Genomic DNA, 19,313 nt, shown 5'->3' on the forward strand with positions numbered 1-19,313 from the left:
AATACGAAATTGTATTGATAACTAGAGATTCAAATGGACATACTTCTACATTACCAGATTATCTAGAATTTGATGTTTTTTATCATCCTATCTTAATTTTGATGATGCTACTTTGGATTCATTTACTAGTAGTCGAGTTTGATTCCCTGTTCTCAGACGGACATTGTCTCCTTTCAATGAATAATCTTATTCCCATGCCAGAATTACCCCATGTTTTACCCAATGAACCCAGTATTAGGAAATCACAAAATAAATAGCCAAAATGGGATGAGAATACTTGGAAAATATTGATTAACAAGCTGTTAATATTTATGTTAGATAACAAACATTCTGATCAAAACAATAAACATATAACATCAATACAGTTGCCGAGAAATTTTCAAAGATATTTCTTAACTCCAAAAATTTCACGTTTCCAACAGGTTTCACCAGTCGACCTTCCACAACTAATGTTCCAAATGATCATAAATTAAAGTTTTTGGTTACCTTATTCATAAATGTTTGACTATTGTATGTTTACTGACTTTTTTTTTATTGTTGTTAGCTTCTTAAGAAGTCAAAACTCTGTTTTTTTACCGCTTTTAAATAAATACTTCAAATATTGTCCGCTTTCTCCATCGAATACAGAAACACTAAAACCCAAAACATAATTAGTTAGAATATTTTTGATCATGTTGTTACCCATACTAATTATTTATGCTACTCTTCGTTCACATGTTATTGCTTGATACATGTTAAATGTATACATGTATTATGTAATCTGTGACAAATGAAAATAAAGTGATTTGTATTGTATTGTAAAGCATCAACTGTACTATAATTTTGTTTAAACACAAATTGAGCATCAGATATAACATCATTTTGTTTTGCCCAGCTTTTCAATCTTTCATGGTAAACAACTTAGCAAAACAGCTTATTAAAGTAATACCTCTGTAATTATTTGTATCATTATTACACCCTTTGTCCATTACCTAGGATTAGAATATTTAACGGTTTATCGAGTATGTCTATACCCTCTTTTAAAGTATTCATATATAATACTATCTAGTGAACATGCTTTGTACCCAATAATTTTATTGCTTTTCTAATTTCTTCTATAGAGAAACGTGCATCGAGTTCCTGAAACGAGTTCCTGAAACGTACGTTCTAGTATGATTCAGAGAACATGTTATTATCGAAATCATTCAAAAAAACCACACATTCATCATCTTCTTCAAAAACAAGAACCGGTTGAACCGGATGATGCTCCCCGAGAAGGTTTTGGACACAGGAAAGTATAAAATAATGAACAAAGGGCAAAAACTCCAAAATAAGGCAAGGCAGAGTTATTTTTTTTTTTGCAGTGCACTTCTATTCAACGAGATCTCTCTATCTATAAAGTTTCGTGATGATATCTCTAATAGTTTCAGAGTTATGTCCCGGGTAAAATTCAAAGTGTAAAAAATGAACAAAGGGCAATAACTCCAAAATTAAACAAGGCTGCGTTTAGGTTCTTTAGCATTGCAGTTCTATCCAATGAGATCTATCTACCTACAAAGTTTCATGTTGATATCTCTTATACTTTTAGAGTTATATCCCGGACAATGTTCCAATCGTAAAAATAAACAAAGGGCAATCATTCAAATATTAGGCAAGGCAGAGTTACGGTCTTGTGCACTGCATACCTAATCAATGAGATCTATCTACCTACAAAGTTTCATGTTGATACCTTTTGTTGTTTCAAAGTTATGTCCCGGACAAGAAAAGCGGACGGACGGACGGACAAAGCGGCGACTATATGCTCACCCTTCTGGAAGCATTACAAAATTTGAACTTAAATTCTTAAAAAAATGATTAGAAAATTCTGATATGTTTATATTGTCACTATTCTACTTTTTCTTTATTTTTCTTAAGTATTTTCCAAAATTATACAAATTAACTGATTTACAAAACATCCGGAAAAATGTACAATAAGTAGTACTTAATCTAAATAGAAAATGACCTGTGTGTAGTAATGATTTTGGTAAGGTATCTGTAATGAGCGCATTTTTTTGCGCGGAGCTTCTCAATTGCTGCATTGCAGCAATATTTGTACTTGTAGTTTTAGAGTTATGTCCTGGACAAAGTATAAAAAATGAACAAAGGGCAATAACTCCAAAATTGGGCAAGACAGAGTTATGGTTCTTGTGCACTACACATCTACATAATGAGATGTATCTACCTATAAAGTTTCGTATTGATATCTCTTGTTGTTTCAGAGTTATGATCCGGACAAGAATAGCAGACGGACGGACAGACGGGCGGATGTTCTAACGGGACAGTAATAATGTGGCTATTCTGTTGTTCCCTCTATTGTTCTTTTTAGCCACACAAAAGAAAATAGTCACATAAAAGCATTACGGAATGAACGACTCTCTAGCCACATTATTACTGTCCCGTGAGAGCGAACGGACAGACGGACGGACAAAGCGGCAACTTTATGCCCACCCTTCGGAGAGCATAAAAAGAAAAGTTTCACATTAACTAAATGTATACATACATGTATGTATTTACTGTAAAGAAGGAATACCCCGGTACGATTTTTTTTCATTTTCAGATAGGATATAAATTTAACGGTAATATAATTTGAAATCATGCACAGTTTGTCAATTGATAGATCCCTATTCTGACCTTTTGTTTGAATAACAATACATTTAACCACAAACATTCACATGTGCTCTTTTGTTAAAAAATAGGTTGTGGTGAAATTCATATTGTATCCACTAATATGTTTTTTCATATATGCCTTTTTGTGCTTTGACTTTGATGACCCTTATTCAAACCTGAACTGGGAATCATTCAAACAAATTTTCTGACAAATGTCCAGGATATTTGGGCTAAAATAAAGCCTCTAGAGTGACAACAAAGTTTTTTCCATTTTTGGTCTGTGTGAACTAGATTTTGACCATGGATGACAAAACAAACTTTCTGACAAATTTTCAGGATATCTGGGATGAAAATATTATCTCTAGAATGTAAACAATATTTTTCTGAAATTTGGGTTGTGTGACCTAACTTTTTTTACCCAAGATGACCCATATTCAAACATGAGCTAGAATTCAACTTAATAACCTTTCTTACCAATTTCCAGGATATTTGGACCTAACAGTACGCTCTGTTAGTAAGGTTCTTCCATATTTGGGCTGTGTAACCTAGTTTTTGACCACAGATGAACTAATATTAAAACTTGAGCTAGAAATTATCTTAACCTTTCTAGCCAATTTCCAGGATACTTGGACCAAAACAGTAGAGAGGTTGTTTTTTTCATATTTGGGCTGAGTGACCAAGTTTTCGACCCCAGATGACCCATATTCAAACTGCCCTAGAAATCACCAAAACAACCTTTCTAACCAATTTCCAGTATTTTTTTTACTGAAACAGAATATGTTTTTTAAGTATAAACAGAATATGTTTTTTTAAGTTTAGAAGGAAAATCAATGACTGCCTGGGGCGGGGCCAGTTTTGACCCAAGGCCTATAATTTGAATAATTTTATCATTTGATGATACTACAAAATATTTTAACTCTAGGCTGAACTTTGAGAGATTTTTTTTAAAGATTTCATTTTTAAAATCTATTTTTTGTCCTTCTGACCCAGCTGTTCAGTTGACCAGAACTATTTGAAAAATTTCAGTATCTAGAGAACATCACAGGGAAATTTCATTAAATTTGGCCAAAGAAGTCGTTTGTATAAAATGTTAAAGGACAACGGACACGATCCCCCATCCTAATAGCTCACCTGCACTATGTGCATGGCGAGCCAAAAACCTATGACACCCAGGGTGGCGCCATTTTTGACACTAGAGGCAACATAAGCACATTTTTTGGTAGAGGACCTATATGTGATATTATATACCAAATATCAAAGCTCCAAGCATTGTTTGTACCTTCATTTAAGTTTTTACTATATGTACATAATGAAAATCAATGACCCCTGGGGCCAGGTCAATTTTGACCCCAGGGATAAAATTGGAACAATCATGGTATAGGTCCACTACACAACAAATAAAAAAGAAAAGCATTCAGATAATGCTGTTATTGCTCAGGGAATTTTCAGACCAATATATTGTATTAAAAGTACACTTACTTACAAAGTAATTGTTTGCAATGTGGTGAAGTTGTTGTGCACAATCTACAACTTCATTGTAACTGACATCCTGTTGTGTGACCTAAATCACAGGCTTGTCATGTCCTTTGCAAAGTTGTGAAAATTGGCTTGTTTTAACTGTGGTCTACATTACTATACGAGTTGTTTTAAATTTAAAACCAACAATTTCTTCCCGCACTGAAGATATAAATGTGCGACTGTCGCAAAATTTAATGATACTGGCGTGATGTACCAAGTGTGAACGCACGGATATAAATTTCTAATATACGTGACATCAGTCATTCTGTGCGCAGGTGACTACCGTTTTGAAAATTTTTCTCGGATTTTAAAGGCGTAAGTAACCAAATTATTTAAAACGTAAAGAATGATATAACTCAAAACTATTTTAGGGATCGATATGACCATTCAACTGTCAAAAGAAACTATTCTTTTAAATGTTTGTGTTAAATATCAATTTTACTTGACTATTCGAACTCGCTTGATATATACAAAGAACCAAATTAAAAGCTTCACGTTATAGCGACGAAACTGGTATGTGGGAATGGATGTCAAAGAAAACATAGCCTGGGTTGACATTGATGTTCTCTACAGAAAATGATCGAGGTCGTAAGGCCGAGGCCATTTTCTGTAGAAAAAAAAACACCTGAGAGACAGCCTAAGACCATGATATTTCCACATAACAGTCGAGTTCGATATAACAGTTTCGTCGTATGATACACAAAAAATGAGGATTTTGAGAGTATACATACAATCTTAATTTGTATTTTTCTTGATTTAAACATATTTTATTTCTCTTTTTTACACACCTATATTTGTAAATTTTCTACCGAAATACCGTATCCGTTATTTGTATTCTTACTATTGTGTTCGAAGTCCTTAATTATTCGAAGACTGACGGAAAGGCCCGAAAAGCGATTGCTGTGTATATATAGTGCTGTGTTCTACAGAAATTAGAAACTTCGACGGGAACGATAGCGGCCGAAGACTGCTTCTAATATCTGCAGAACAGCTACGGATGAATACCTAACATAATTATTTAGTGTCAAACTTAATTTGGCTTTATTACGTCACTACCAGTCCGCTTTATTAAACAATTACCTGTTGTTGTTGTTTTCCAGACAGACAAAACAGTTTACACAAAATAAAAATAGTCAAGATTTTTTAAATTCAGGCCTCCTCACATGACATAAAAGTAGGACAAGGACTTATTTTACACCCTTTTAGAAATTGAACAATAATTAAACAGTTTATATATTTTTCTTGTTTACTTTCTAGAAACATGTCGAATTTCTACCTACTTTTGAGCGCTGTTGCCCTGGTTTTAGGTAAGAGTACATGTATTTCTTATTGTTTGAAATAAAAATGTTTAATAAGAAGTCAAAATGTTATAATTTTATATACCAGAAGAAGAAACTGTGCATGTGCATAATGTTCATATATCGCTTAACCTGCAAGTTATGTATACCTCTCAATCATGCTACACTTTGCACGGACAATTTTTTTGTCTGCTCAGCAGTCGGTCGCAAACACGTTAGGCTCATACTTGTAAGTCATAAAACTAGCCTTATTTTGAGAAGCTACTTTATTTGATGTTAAGTACAGTCAGGTAAATTTATATTTAGTATAGTTTCTCTTTTCCGCTAATACATGTATATATCGGCCTATTATTATCATCTTTAGTAAATGGAAATGCAGATTTGAATCCATTTATATATATAAAAAAACAATGATCATTCAACAATCAAAAGAATTTATTTATTCCTATCGTCCGAAAGATTCTTTTAGATATCAAATCTACTTCAAAAAGTACCATTATTTTCCGACAATTGTGATATGATATAATCATCTGAAAAGCCCGAGGATGGCGGCTTGTGCATATGTATTCCTGAAAGACGATGCTAGTTTCCCCCCATGACTTTGACAATGTAAAGAGTACTCTAAATGTATTATATAATTTTATTATGTACCCATTTTCAAAACAGCGCAAATTGATTATACAGTGCAAATAGATCTTATAAATGTAAGCCTACGTGATTTATTGGTGTTGCTGGTTTGTAAGATTGATATATTGATGACAGATTTCGAAATTAATACGATTCAATGCATATTTATATATATAATTATTACATATATACATACGGATCTTGTTTTATCTTAAAGAAAGAGTCAGTGCAGACTATTGGGACAGTACTACATCGAAGAACGCGATGGCTGAACCTGGCAACACTTACTACGATTCGGTAGGTAAAATTATTTTCCTTAAATCCATTCTAAATGCAGCAAATCATTAATTGTAGTTTATATCAATTGGTGAAATATTGATGAATTTTCAGTCCAAGCATTAGTTCAGACAGGACAGTTATTAAATGACAAAAGATGTACATGCGACTACAATTTAAAGTAATATCAGTCGTTTTCAAAATTCACAGTTTAATAATAAAATGAAATTCCAAATATACACAGAGGGTAGTTAACATACTGAGCAATCTTATTTCTGTTGTTTTTTGTTTTTTTTGTAAACACTTATTAAAAGCTCCATGATAATGAAAATGACTGATGTAACGGGCAACAATCTTAACATTGCCGATATACAGAGGGAACTGTTTTGATATTTTGACACTGATAAATTAGTTAAGTAGAAAATATGCAATTTCTGTCAACTATCAAAACAAGAGCTCAGTAAGGGTGGAAGGATAGAACAGTTTAGCCCAAAGAGACCAAAATTAACTTTGACCAAGGAAGAGATTTATTCATATAACTTATTTGAAACATATGCTGTGGGAAATGTAGTTTAGAAGAAAATTTTAAGACATGTTTCCTTTATTTCCTTAAAGACTGCAATAAAGCACTTTACCCATTTCATATTATTTCATTATGGTACCAAATCATATTAATTGAACAGGCATGTGACACCAAAGACTGTATGTTAGATCCCAGACATTGCAACTTTAAATACTTTTTACTATTTTAAAGTAATTCTAATGCGTACTGTTATGCTGCAAGGTGTGCTCTCATAAAAAAGTTGGGAAAAAATAGAAAACGAGAGTGCCTGCCTCATTAATTTCACTTTGCTTTGGGCTTACTCATAACAAAAACGCAGTATTTAATTGTTGTTGTTATTTTCTTTAGACAAGAAGACAAATATTGAACCCTCTAGCCTTTGCCAATTCAAAGAATTTTTTAAAAGTTTTTACTATATACATAATAGGACAAGAGGGCCATGATGGCCCTTATATCGCTCATCTGATTATTGAGGCTCTGAATTAATATTATTGGCAGATATAATGCCATCAACTTAAACAGACAACATTCATATTTGCAATCCTGAAATATATAATGTTTTTAATCCATGGATAAAGCTGTTTTGAAATTATGAAAACATTTAATTTACATGACAATGCCTTTTCTTTAATACATAAAACTGCTGTTTACATGATGAAACTTTTTAGCCAGATTTGCTAAAAAAAGTAGCTTTAGTGCACAAATCTTAAAATTTGGATGTCCTTTCAAATTAATATGTAAGGGTTTAACAAAAAAAAGTATTTCTGAATGTTATATTTATCTCTATAGATGTATAGCACTGGGTGTATGAAAGCCATCTTTATACCATTGGTGGTCGCCTGCCTTATGGCTATTCGTCTAAGCCGCCAATAAAATGCAGACAAAGGTAAATGCTTACATATATTGTTACAGCACAGTTATCTGAATTGTATCAGTTCTATTTCCATACTAGTACAAAAGTAATTTCCTTGTTTGTAAAATAAATTTAAAATAGTACCTTATAGGATCTCCATTATGGTTATAAAGCCGAAGGACATAATTGGAATTTTTTTACAAAGATCAAATGAAAAATCTATGAATGATATTTTTAAAAGAAATGTACTAAAAATGTAATTGAAAATCAAGTTTAAGCCTGATTTGAGGAAATATTGTTACAAGGCTTTTTATTTTGGAGCCATTTTGCACAATAAAAATGACTATTCTGGAAAACCTGGATGAGGGAATGATCACAAGTTATTTGTCCAGACTATCATCAAATAGTACACAAATCATGGAAAAATATTTCCAGTCCCGTCATGTCAAAAAATCTCAATGGAGTTCCTTTAAGCTTAATTCAAGATTTAAATATTATAGTTCTTCAACCAGCAATTGTAATATTTAGCTCACTGGAGCTTGCTCAGGGTGAGCTTTTAGGATCGTTGAATGTCCGTCTGTCGACATTTGTTTGTTAACACTCCAGTATTCAATGAGAATTCCTATCTATAAAGTTTCCTGATGATATCTCTTATAGTTTCAGAGTTATGTCCCGGGTAAAATTCAAAGTGTAAAAATGAACAAAGGGCAATAACTTCAAAATTAGACAAGGCTTTGTTTAGGTTCTTTAAGCATTGCAGTTCTATCCAATGATATCTATCTACCTACAAAGTTTCATGTTGATATCTTTAATAGTTTTAGAGTTATGTCCCGGACAAAAGTAAAATAGTAAAAATAAACAAAGTGCAATAACTTCAAAATAAGGCAAGACAGAGTTACGGTTCTTGTGCACTGCAAACCTACTCAATGAGATCTATCTATCTGCAAAGTTTCATGTTGATAACTCTTATAGTTTTAGAGTTATGTCCCAGACAAAGTTCAAAGTGTACAAATAAACAAAGGGCAATCATTCAAGTATTAGGCAAGGCAGAGTTACAGATTTTGTGCACTGCACACTTAGTCAATGATATCTATCTACCTACAAAGTTTCATGTTGATACCTCTTATAGTTTTAGAGTTATGTTCGGACAAAGTTCAAAGTGTAAAAATAAACAAAGGGGAATAATTGAAAAATTAGGCAAGGCAGAGTTATGGTTCTTGTGCACTGCACAACTTCTCAATGAGATCTTTCTACCTACAAAGTTTCATGTTGATACCTTTTATAGATTTAGAGATATGTCCCGGACAAAGTTCAAAGTGTAAAAATAAACAAAGGAGAATAATTAAAAAATTAGGCAAGGCAGAGTTACGGTTCTTGTGCACTGCAAACCTACTCAATGAGATCTATCTTTCTACAAAGTTTCATGTTGATACCTCTTATAGTTTTAGAGTTATGTTCCGGACAAAGTTCAAAGTGTAAAAATAAACAAAGGGCAATAATTCAAAAATAAGGCAAGGCAGAGTTACAGCTCTTGTGCACTGCACACCTTCTCAATGAGATCTATCTACCTACAAAGTTTCATGTTGATACCTCTTGTTGTTTCAAAGTTATGTCCCGGACAAGAAAAGTGGACGGACGGACGGCCGGCAGTAATTATGTGGCTACTCTATTGTTCTTTTTAGCCACACAAAACAAAATAGTCACATAAAAGCATTACGGAATGAATGACATCAAAGAGAAAGAACAGTAACCTATTGTCCCTCTAGCCACATAATTACTGTCCTGTGAGTGCGGACAGATGGACGGACAAGGCGGTGACTATATGCTCCCCCGAAATTTTTTGGGGAGCATAAAAAACTAGGTCACAAGAGCTAAAAATAGAAAAATCTTGTTAACACTTAAGTGGCTACTGTTTTGATCCAAATATCCTGGAAATTGGTCTGACAGTTTGTTTTGATGATTTCTAGATAAAGTTGAAATATGGGTCACGTTGGGTAAAAAATTAGGTCACACTGCCCAAATATGAAAAAAAGCTTGTTAACACTCTAGTGGTCACATTTTTGCCTCAATCATCATCAAATTTTGTCAGGATGCTTGCCGAAGTAATTGCTCTGACGAGTTCGATTGGTCAGGTGAGCAATCTAGGGCCATCTTGGCCCTCTAGTTTCTTATTAGACTTGGTTACTCAGAATTTCTCATACACTTCTTTTGCCAATTACATTTGAGATTCAAATACATTTGTTTATTTACAGGTCAAGCAGAGGGAAACAATGTGACATACAACATAATTATGCTTCATCATATATTACATTTGTGTATTCAGAATATCTTCAGCTTGTTGTTATTGTTACTTTATTTTGTTTCATTGTATTTATTCTTCATTTACTATAAATACATCATTATCACATTGTATTGTTCATATTTTTTTAAACAATTTTCTTTCAATAAGTGTTGACATATACTATCTTTGGGACTTTGAAACGGTATATAATTCGTAATGGATATATTTTGATGCTGGTTATTAAAGTTAAATGTTGTAGATATGTTCTAACAGACTGATTTATTATGTGTTGGATGTCTAAAAAAAGAAGCATTCCATTATGAAAACAGGACAGTGATTTTTCAGATCTCTATCCATATCTAATACCAAACTCCAGATTAACAACATTTTTTTTTAATCCAGTATAAAACAAAGTGTGACAACAAATTTCATGTAACAATTACCTTTCTATTCAGACAAAAAATAATGTTAATATGTAGTACTGTAAATGCCTACTTTGCATAATAAATATAATTGCTCCTACTTAAATCTTATCTTATATTTCATTTGAAGCTGATATAAACTCCAGGCTGTATTTTATAATGCCTTTAATCATAGTGGTTAAACTATTTCATTACATACAGTATATGACAATGTATACTTAAATGGTTACTCTCACGAGATACTAGAACAAAATCATAGCCTTTCAAACATTTATATAGGAATTTGATATCATGAAATGGATATAGATTTAAATTCTTTTGTCATCTAACAGAAGAAATAACAAGATGGCCATAATGGCCCTGAGACGCTCACCAGAAACAATTGCTTTTCAGTGTTGGAAATTATCCATTGTCAATATTTTCTAATATTAAATTTAAGCATAGAATATGTTTAAACAATAATTTGAAGAAATGCCATGGCCTGTGGCATTTAAGCTTTAGCTTAAACGGAGCCAATCAAATTAATATGAGCAAACTTGATAAAAGACTACCTAAGAATGCTACAAAGTTTGGTGATCATCCATCAATTAGTTCTATAGAAATAGACGTTTAAAGGTATTTCTATTTTAAGCTTAAGCAGCCCCTAAAAGGCGCCAATCAAATTAATATGAGCAAACTTGATAGAAGACTACCCAAAAATGCTACAGACAAAGTTTGGTGATCATCCATCCATTAGTTCTGTAGAAATAGACGTTTTAAGGTATTACTATTTTTAGCTTTAGCGGCCCCTAAAAGAGGCCAATCAAATTAATATGAGCAAACTTGATAAAAGACTACACAAGAATGCTACAGACAAAGTTTGGTGATCATCCATCAATTAGTTCTGTAGAAGAAGATGTTTAAAGGTTTTTCTATTTTTAGCCCTAGAGACCCCTAAAAGGGGCCAATCACTTTAATATGAGCAAACTTGATTAAAGACTACCAAAGAAAAATACAGACAAAGTTTGGTGATCATCCATCAATTAGTTCTGTAGTAGAAGATGTTTAAAGGTTTTTCTATTTTTAGCTCTGTTGACTTCTAAAAGGGGTAAATTGAAATGACATGAGCAAATTCAAGTTTGACTGTCACAAGGATGCTACAGACCAAATTTGAATTTAATCTGCCCAGCAGTTTTAGAGAAGAAGACGATTGTTGACGCATGATGACGGACGCCAGAGCATCCCCCTTTGATACTAACAGCTTTGCCTGAACCTTCGGTTCTGGTGAGCTAAAAAGATGGTAATCAAATCTAAACAATCAAAGTTGTCAAAGTATTTAGATTTTGTTGCATACCCTACTGCTGAAACTCTTCCGTTAAATTATTCGACAGCAGCTTTAACAGGGTGTATTGTAACAACTTTAGAAGGACTTAATAACACTAGTCGAAAAATTAAAGTCAATGGTATAAGGTCCACCAAATTTTCTTTTATCAAGCAAAATTATCATGAAGTATATTAAACAGAGATTATGATTTCTCATTCCAATGCACAAACACAAAAACTGTACATAACCTTCAAACATTTTATCAAATGTTTGCACCTGCCCACAATTTTTCATTCAACTTCCTTACATATAATCCCACAATATATGCTTTAACTGGTTCAAAAACTAGACCAAATACTCCGACTGCCAGCAGGAAATAGCACATCCACTCCTGTAACTCTGTTGTAGTAAACTGTCCTCCTACAATAGTTATGTACACAACAATGAATATCTGCAACAACATCATCAAACTGACAGTGATCACTTTCACCCATGATCCAAGTGGTTTCCTGTTTTCACCAGTACAGTCATATTCAAGCTGATATAGTCCAGACTTAGTTAATGTTTCACTATCATCCCCCTCATCTGTCATAAAGTAAGAATCTATGATATTGTTAATCTGCACAGAATGTAGATAGTCCCGCTTGCTCTTCGCTCTGTCAATATAACCCATCTGTGTCACCATCTTTCTCAAAACCTCTCCATGTTTTATATACTCCAAATATCCTTTCAATGGTTTCAGATCTAGAATAAAAAAATAAATAAAAAGATATCAACTGAAACATAACACAGCTAAATTAAAGCATTTCATACATCAAAGTGCCTGCTAATTTTTATAAAAATTAGGAAAGTGTTAAAAAAATTCTAAAACTGTTGTCAAGTTAACAAATAAAGTACATTTTTGTAATTTGAACTGGCCTAAGGCACTTGTAAATCTCAAAATTATATGCCAGTGTTTTTTTTTTTTTAAGTTACTTAGCCTTTTGATATTGGGAAAAAATATCGCGAAGATTGCTAATTTAGGAAATAAAAAAGCAGGTGTAAGATTTTTGGGAAATTTGCTTGATTAAAGGAAAATTACAATTGGGAAGAGACCTTTTATAGGCCTCTATTATATAAGGTGAAAAATCACTGTATAATGCATGTAGGGCCATTCAAAGTAAGCAGAGGTGATATGTCAGGTTGGTGTGCTAGGGTGCATGAGCCCCTAGCTAAGTGTGACCTTGACCTGAGAATGGTCAAACCTATGCTCTGCTCATTGTCTCATTATGGTGTACATTTCTAAAGTAGTTTGAATTTCCTTCTACCTGAGTTCAAACGATACAGACCAAACACAAAAACTCCTCTATAAGTCTATATAAATCAATAAATCCCCGCGGTAGGGCCAATTTTAATTGTAGAAAGTCTAAACTTCTTGTCTGCACCACAGTCTCAACATACGTAATATTTCTGCCAAAAAGTTTTAATTTCCTTTGATCTGTTCAAAAAATACAGAGTGGACAAAAAATTTTGATATTAAAGCAAATCTAGAACTATCACTAAATGAGCCACGTCACGACAAAACCAACATAATGGGTTTGCGACCAGCATGGATCCAGACCAGCCTGCGCATCGACACAGTCTGATCAGGATCCATGCTGTTCGCTTACCAACCCTATTACAAGTAGAGAAACTGATAGCGAACAGCATGGATCCTGATCAGACTGCGCGGATGCGCAGGCTGGTCTGGATCCATACTGGTCGCAAACCCATTATTTTGGTTTTGTCGTGATGCGGCTCAAATGTGATTAATACCCCCGCAAGACTGCTTCGGAAATGAAGAAGTTACTAGTAACAGAATACCTTGCAAAAGGATTGAAATAGAGTTATGGTTGTGGGCAATTAAAGCTAGTTGTGGTTCTTGTTGTATGTTGCATTCCCTTCCAATAAAATTGACCATTGATGAAGTTTTATTGAATTACTCTGTAGTAAGTCCAGAAAGAGTTACGCTTCTTGAGCACTGCACTTCCTCTCATTGCGCTTGACCATATTGTATGAAGTTATATTGAATTCCAACTAGTAGTTTTCAAGTAATGCTCTGGACAAGGAAAATTAACAAAGGGCAATAAGTCTGTAATTAGTGAAGATGGAGTTATGGTTCTTGTGCACTGCACTTCCTCTTAATGTGCTTGATGCTTGTATGAAGTTGTATTGAATTCAAACAAGTAGTTTTCAAGTAATGCTCCGGACATGAAAAAATATTAAAGGGCAATAACTCTGTAATTAGAAAAGATGGAGTTATGGTTCTTAAGCACTGCACTTCCTGTCAATTTGCTTGATCATTGTATGAAGTTGTATTGAATTCCAACAATTAGTCTTCAAGTTATGCTCAGGACAATAAAAAGCAAATGAAAAAGTAACAAAGGGCAATAACTCTGTAATTACTTTAGATAGAGTTATGGTTCTTGTGCACTGCACTTCCTCTAATTGTGCTTGCATTGTATTAAGTTGTTTTAATTTTCCAACCAGTACTTTTCAAGTTATACTCAGGACAAGGAAAAGTAACAAAGGGCAATAACTCTGTAATTACTCAAGCGGAACGTGCCCATGATGTGCACAACTAGGGATGTTACTGATCACCCCTGTAAAGTTTGGTTGAAATCCCACCAGTAGTTTGACCTGTGAATGCCATACAAGAATTTTCTATTTTTAGCTCTGGTGGCAATTTTTTGCAGCGAAGCGGAACGTGCCGGTGATGTGCAAAACTAGGGATGGTACTGATCACTCCTGTAAAGTTTGGTTGATATCCAATCAGTAGTTTGACCTGTGAAGGGTAGACAAGCTTAACGCGGACAGATAGGCCACTTAAATGGACTAAAGGGCCATTTCTTTTGTTATTTTCTTTTGTTTAATAGAGGGCCATAGCCCCTTATTCTATTGCAGTCTGTGCGAAAGTCCGTCGGTCCTCAGTCCTGGCTGAATAAAAATCATGCAGTTCGAGATAAATTTCCTTTCCGTCAGTCCTCATGTCCGAATAAAATTTCAAAAAGTTAAAAATATCAATGACCTGATTGATAACAAGTTCCCCTTGATGCAAAGAATTTATTAAAGAAGATATTGACCAACCTTAACTCTATTTTGTACATGTCAAATAAATACCAGTCAACTCTGTCTTCAACAACAGTAAATTTTGCCATAAATTACAAATTTGAAAATTTTGTTTTACGATGTCTGTTGAAATAGCCGATGAGTAACAATCTTAAAATAATAAAAAAATATCGAGGGGTGAAAGCGAAAAGGTTCTAAGTGCATTTTCCAAAATTTTACAGGAGAAGCAAAAAACTGTCTCAAATGTTTGTAAAATAGCAAAATTCCACAACACTTTGATTTTACACATAATAAAGTTAAAGAAACCTGTCAATGATAATAAAAATTCTAGGAAAGACTTGGCAAACAAGATATTTAATCAAATGTAACTTAGAACTGTTTCACACTTAAAATTTCTCATATTTTGATTTTTATGTTCAAAGCGAAAAGGTTCCAAGTGACATTTTGATAGAACAAAAGCATGTTTTCTTTCTTATTTAATGAAAGATAGAGCAACATTTTGGCATTTCTAATTTTTTAGTAAGAGATCGAGTATAAATTGCCAGATAGGACTGTTTCGCACTTACTTTTTATTTTGATTTCATATTTTAGGTGTGAGACATTCGCTTACTGGACAACTTTCAAGTTCATGAAATTTTAAGTTTGACTGTGTTTAAATTAGAAACATAAATAAAGGTCATAATTGATAGTGTACAAAACTTTTAAAGAACATGATGGACATTAATTACATGTGTACACCTGAAAAACAAAAAACAAATGCCAATTAATTTGATAATCATTTTTAGCTGAACTATACTAAGTACATGGAGAGCTGTCCTCCTTGCCATGGTGTCCGCGTCCAGATTTCAGATTAAAGTTTTGGTGCAGTAAAATACTTAAGGTATCAGCTTCAAACTTCAGTTATATGTCATTGGCCTTGGTGGTCAATTCCTATGCATCAAAACTCCAAACCGGTGTTAAATAGCCAATAAACACCGGTAAGATCGATTTCTTGATAATTACGTGTTGTATGACATGGTACATAACTCTAGCGTTACTACCTCCAGAATTATTCCCCCGTTAAATTTGAATTTATGTTAACAAATATTATTTTTTTACTACAACTTCTTGTCGTATGGATAAGAGTTATAAAATGCAAGCTCCTGTATTCCCAGAATTAATTAATTATCCCCATTTAATTTTTGAAATTCATTTGTAAATTGATTTTTAAGTATTATCTTTATTGTTATAAATGGTATCTGCTCTAGACTTAAGATAAATGATGGTTCTTTGTCATTAGTCACATCATGCATGACAAGGTTCATAACTTTAGCTTCTTTTTTCAAGAGTTGTTTCCAATTTGAACTTATAACTTACTTTAAATTCTTTTTGCTTTTATCATTTTTGTTTTGAAGGGATTGACTTCAGTCTTTCCATTAAAGTAACATTAATGTTATTGACAAGATCATTATGTTGTGCAAAATATAGAACATTTGAATGCTTTCTTGATACTGATACAAAACTATATTTATATCATAATTGATTTTTCTTTCATAGTTTCATCTTCCTTACTGCATCCAGTATTTGAAGAGTCAAGCTCCGCTGTCTCAGTGTCTCCTGTGACAGCTCTTGTTTTCTTGCATTTCCTGTGATATTCTTTAATATTCAAAATAAAACAGTTATATTCATATTCTTTCATAATCATATTTAAAATGGTTACCTTCAATAAGATCATGGAAATTAATGTCATTTCACCCACAACTATTTTCTAACAATAGTTTATGTATTTATTTTTAAACAATATGATTATAAGCGGCTTAATGCGGTCATCCTTAGCCCATAGGTCCATTCTAAAATGCGCCAAAATGACACTTTTTTTTTATGCTGTTCATAAATAAAATACGCTTAAATGACGCAACTTATCTGGCATCACCATAGTATATGAGTCTGATTCTGATTCAGATCGGGGAAAATCCGATTCAGCCAGTAAATATGATTTTATAATTTGTTCTGATTACCACTGTTTGAACCAATGAGATTACAGCTATTTTGAAATCATAATAATAGTGAACAATATTCTCTGAAAAACTTTTTGGACTTGTCTGAAACTTCATTCAAAGTGCAAGAATATCTTTGCAATAAACAGTTTCACAAAAAGTCCCAGAATATATTTGAACTGAAAATATATTTTACAAATTGTGCACACTTGAGACACCCCCATGTAGCAACAATGCATAGAAGAGATGATATGTCTCAAGGCCAAGTCCCAAAGGCCACCTTCATTAGCATAAGTGTGACCCATAACTATACTTTATTTAAGATCCTTTATATACATCAAAGTCACCCATAGCTCCACCTACATTAAAATTTTTCAATATCTCAGAGGCATACATAGCTCCACTTTCATTCACGTTACTTAATATTTCAGTGTCACACAAAGCACCTGCTATATTTACACAACTCAGTTTCTTGGACTCACACATAGCTCCAAGTTCATTTGCAATGCCCAATATATCAAAGTCACAATATCTTGTAATTTTGTCTATAACCTTTCCTACCTTATCATAACCAGATTTCTGATTATCATCAAAAAATCGCTTTTAACCATTCTAAATATCTCACTATCACCTGTAGTCTCACTTTCAAGAACATCACCTGATATCTTATTGTCATCTAAAGTTGTGGTCTCATCTACTCCTGGCAGAGCCCAGGACCACCCAGGTAAGTTACTTGATCCGGGTTGAAATTTTTGTTGCGGTCACACTTACCCCGGCAGCACTACTGTAATTCCCAACTAACACACAGGATGCCCCCGGACCATCCAGGCAGAGCCCAGGTGAAGCTCTGGTTCATGCCGGTGCTTACCTGGTCATTCCTGGATGACGCGGGCAGAGCCCCAGTTGACCAGAGCAGATCCCCAGTCGTTCCTGGCAGAACCCAGGACGATTTTGGCAGAGCCCCGGTAGCACCCCAGTGGATTGAAAACGTGCAAAAATGATGAAGTTGATACATCATTTTCATTAGTATAATTCTAAATAATATTTTCTCCTATCCAATAAGTAATTCATGATGATTTTCAGAATAATCCTTATGCAAGACTGGACAGAAGGGAATTGGGGAAAGGGTTTTATTACAAACAAGTGCAATCATTGCAAATTGCCTTAATTTTTTTTAAATGAACTGGGCTTTGCCGGGGCTCTACAGGAATCAACAGTAGCTCCATTGTCATCCTCTGGGGCTCTGCCGGCTTTCACAGGGGCTCTGCCGCATTCACCGGGGCTCTGCTGGCATTCACCGGGGCTCTACTGTAGCTCTACCGGCTATATCATACCCCGACTCATCCCTAGATTGTGTCAGCAGAGCTACAGTGCTTCCCTGGCGTAACCCGGTCATTCTGTCATTCCCGGCAGGGCTAAGGATGAAGCTGGTAAAGCTATACCTTCCCGGATCACCCCGGTGATATTAAATAATTTATCCCATCTAGGGTCGAATGCCGAAGGTTCCGGATCATCCCGGAGGTTGCAGGCAGAGTTATGAATGTATCGCGCTTGTTCCTTGATCATCCCCAGACGTCTACCAGGGCTCTGCCAGGGTGTGAGACCACAGCTTAAAGCTAAAATTTTCTTCAATTATGTCCCTGGATTAAGTACAACCAGCTAAAGCATCACTTTCTGTAACATTATCAGATTTCTTACCATCATCTATAGCCCTACCTTAAATATCATCACACAAAACCCTTTAAGATAGTGCATGATCATTACTTTTCATGTACACTTAGAACTGTTTCCCTTTTAAAAAATTGATTATTTCATGAGTGGAGTTAACTGCGAAACAGTTCTAAGTACTTAAGTTTTCTTCCAAAATCAAGACATCTACTCTGAAACTAAAGAATTTCTTATGTGATATTATTTAATTATGTACAATAAAAGGTTTAGCTTTCAAAATTGCTTTGATTGCTCTTATTTTAATGCAGTTTAAGTTGTTTTTATTTAATCTTGTACATTTTATACTCAATGAAAGCGAAAAGGTTCTAACTGCCATTTGCAGTTAGAACCTTTTCGCTTTTCACAAAAAAGGTTAATTTCACTTAGAACCTTTGGACAATTTTTCATTTCACCTTTTATAAGTAAACTAAATCTTATATATTTTGACATAAGATGTATATGAGTGTTTATGTTACAAATATGTAAAAAAGTGAATTTTGTAAAAAAAGTGAGTTAGAACCTTTTCGCTTTCACCCCTCGATATTTAATCTAATATAATCAAAATCAACAACAAGTAGATTTGTGTATGTTTCTGCAGGAAACAGACAAATATCCAATTGTCACATATTTTCGCAATGCCACTTTTTATAATTAAAACTAGAAATGTGTCCATAGGACACGGGTGCCCCCAAGGCGCCACTGTTCTGTCAATCTTATGACTCTAGGTCAAATATTTTTTGAAAACTAAAAATCTTTTACTAAGTAAAGGGCAAGAACT

At 33.8% G+C, this 19,313-nt stretch overlaps 1 protein-coding gene across 1 annotated transcript in view; it reads right to left on the minus strand.

Annotated features, from left to right (window-relative positions):
• Nucleotides 1-10,417: 10,417 nt before the first annotated feature.
• Nucleotides 10,418-19,313, minus strand: part of LOC132745166 (uncharacterized) — a 69,032-nt gene continuing 60,136 nt past the window's right edge. Inside the window, exon 8 of the mRNA XM_060733992.1 lies at nucleotides 10,418-12,509. Within this exon, the coding sequence (XP_060589975.1) occupies nucleotides 12,028-12,509 (482 nt within the window). The 3' untranslated portion in view covers nucleotides 10,418-12,027. The remainder of the gene's footprint in view (nucleotides 12,510-19,313) is intronic.

This window comes from Ruditapes philippinarum, unplaced genomic scaffold (genome assembly GCF_026571515.1).
Source record: "Ruditapes philippinarum isolate M1 unplaced genomic scaffold, ASM2657151v2 ctg323_1_1_1_1, whole genome shotgun sequence".
Taxonomy (NCBI): domain Eukaryota; kingdom Metazoa; phylum Mollusca; class Bivalvia; order Venerida; family Veneridae; genus Ruditapes; species Ruditapes philippinarum.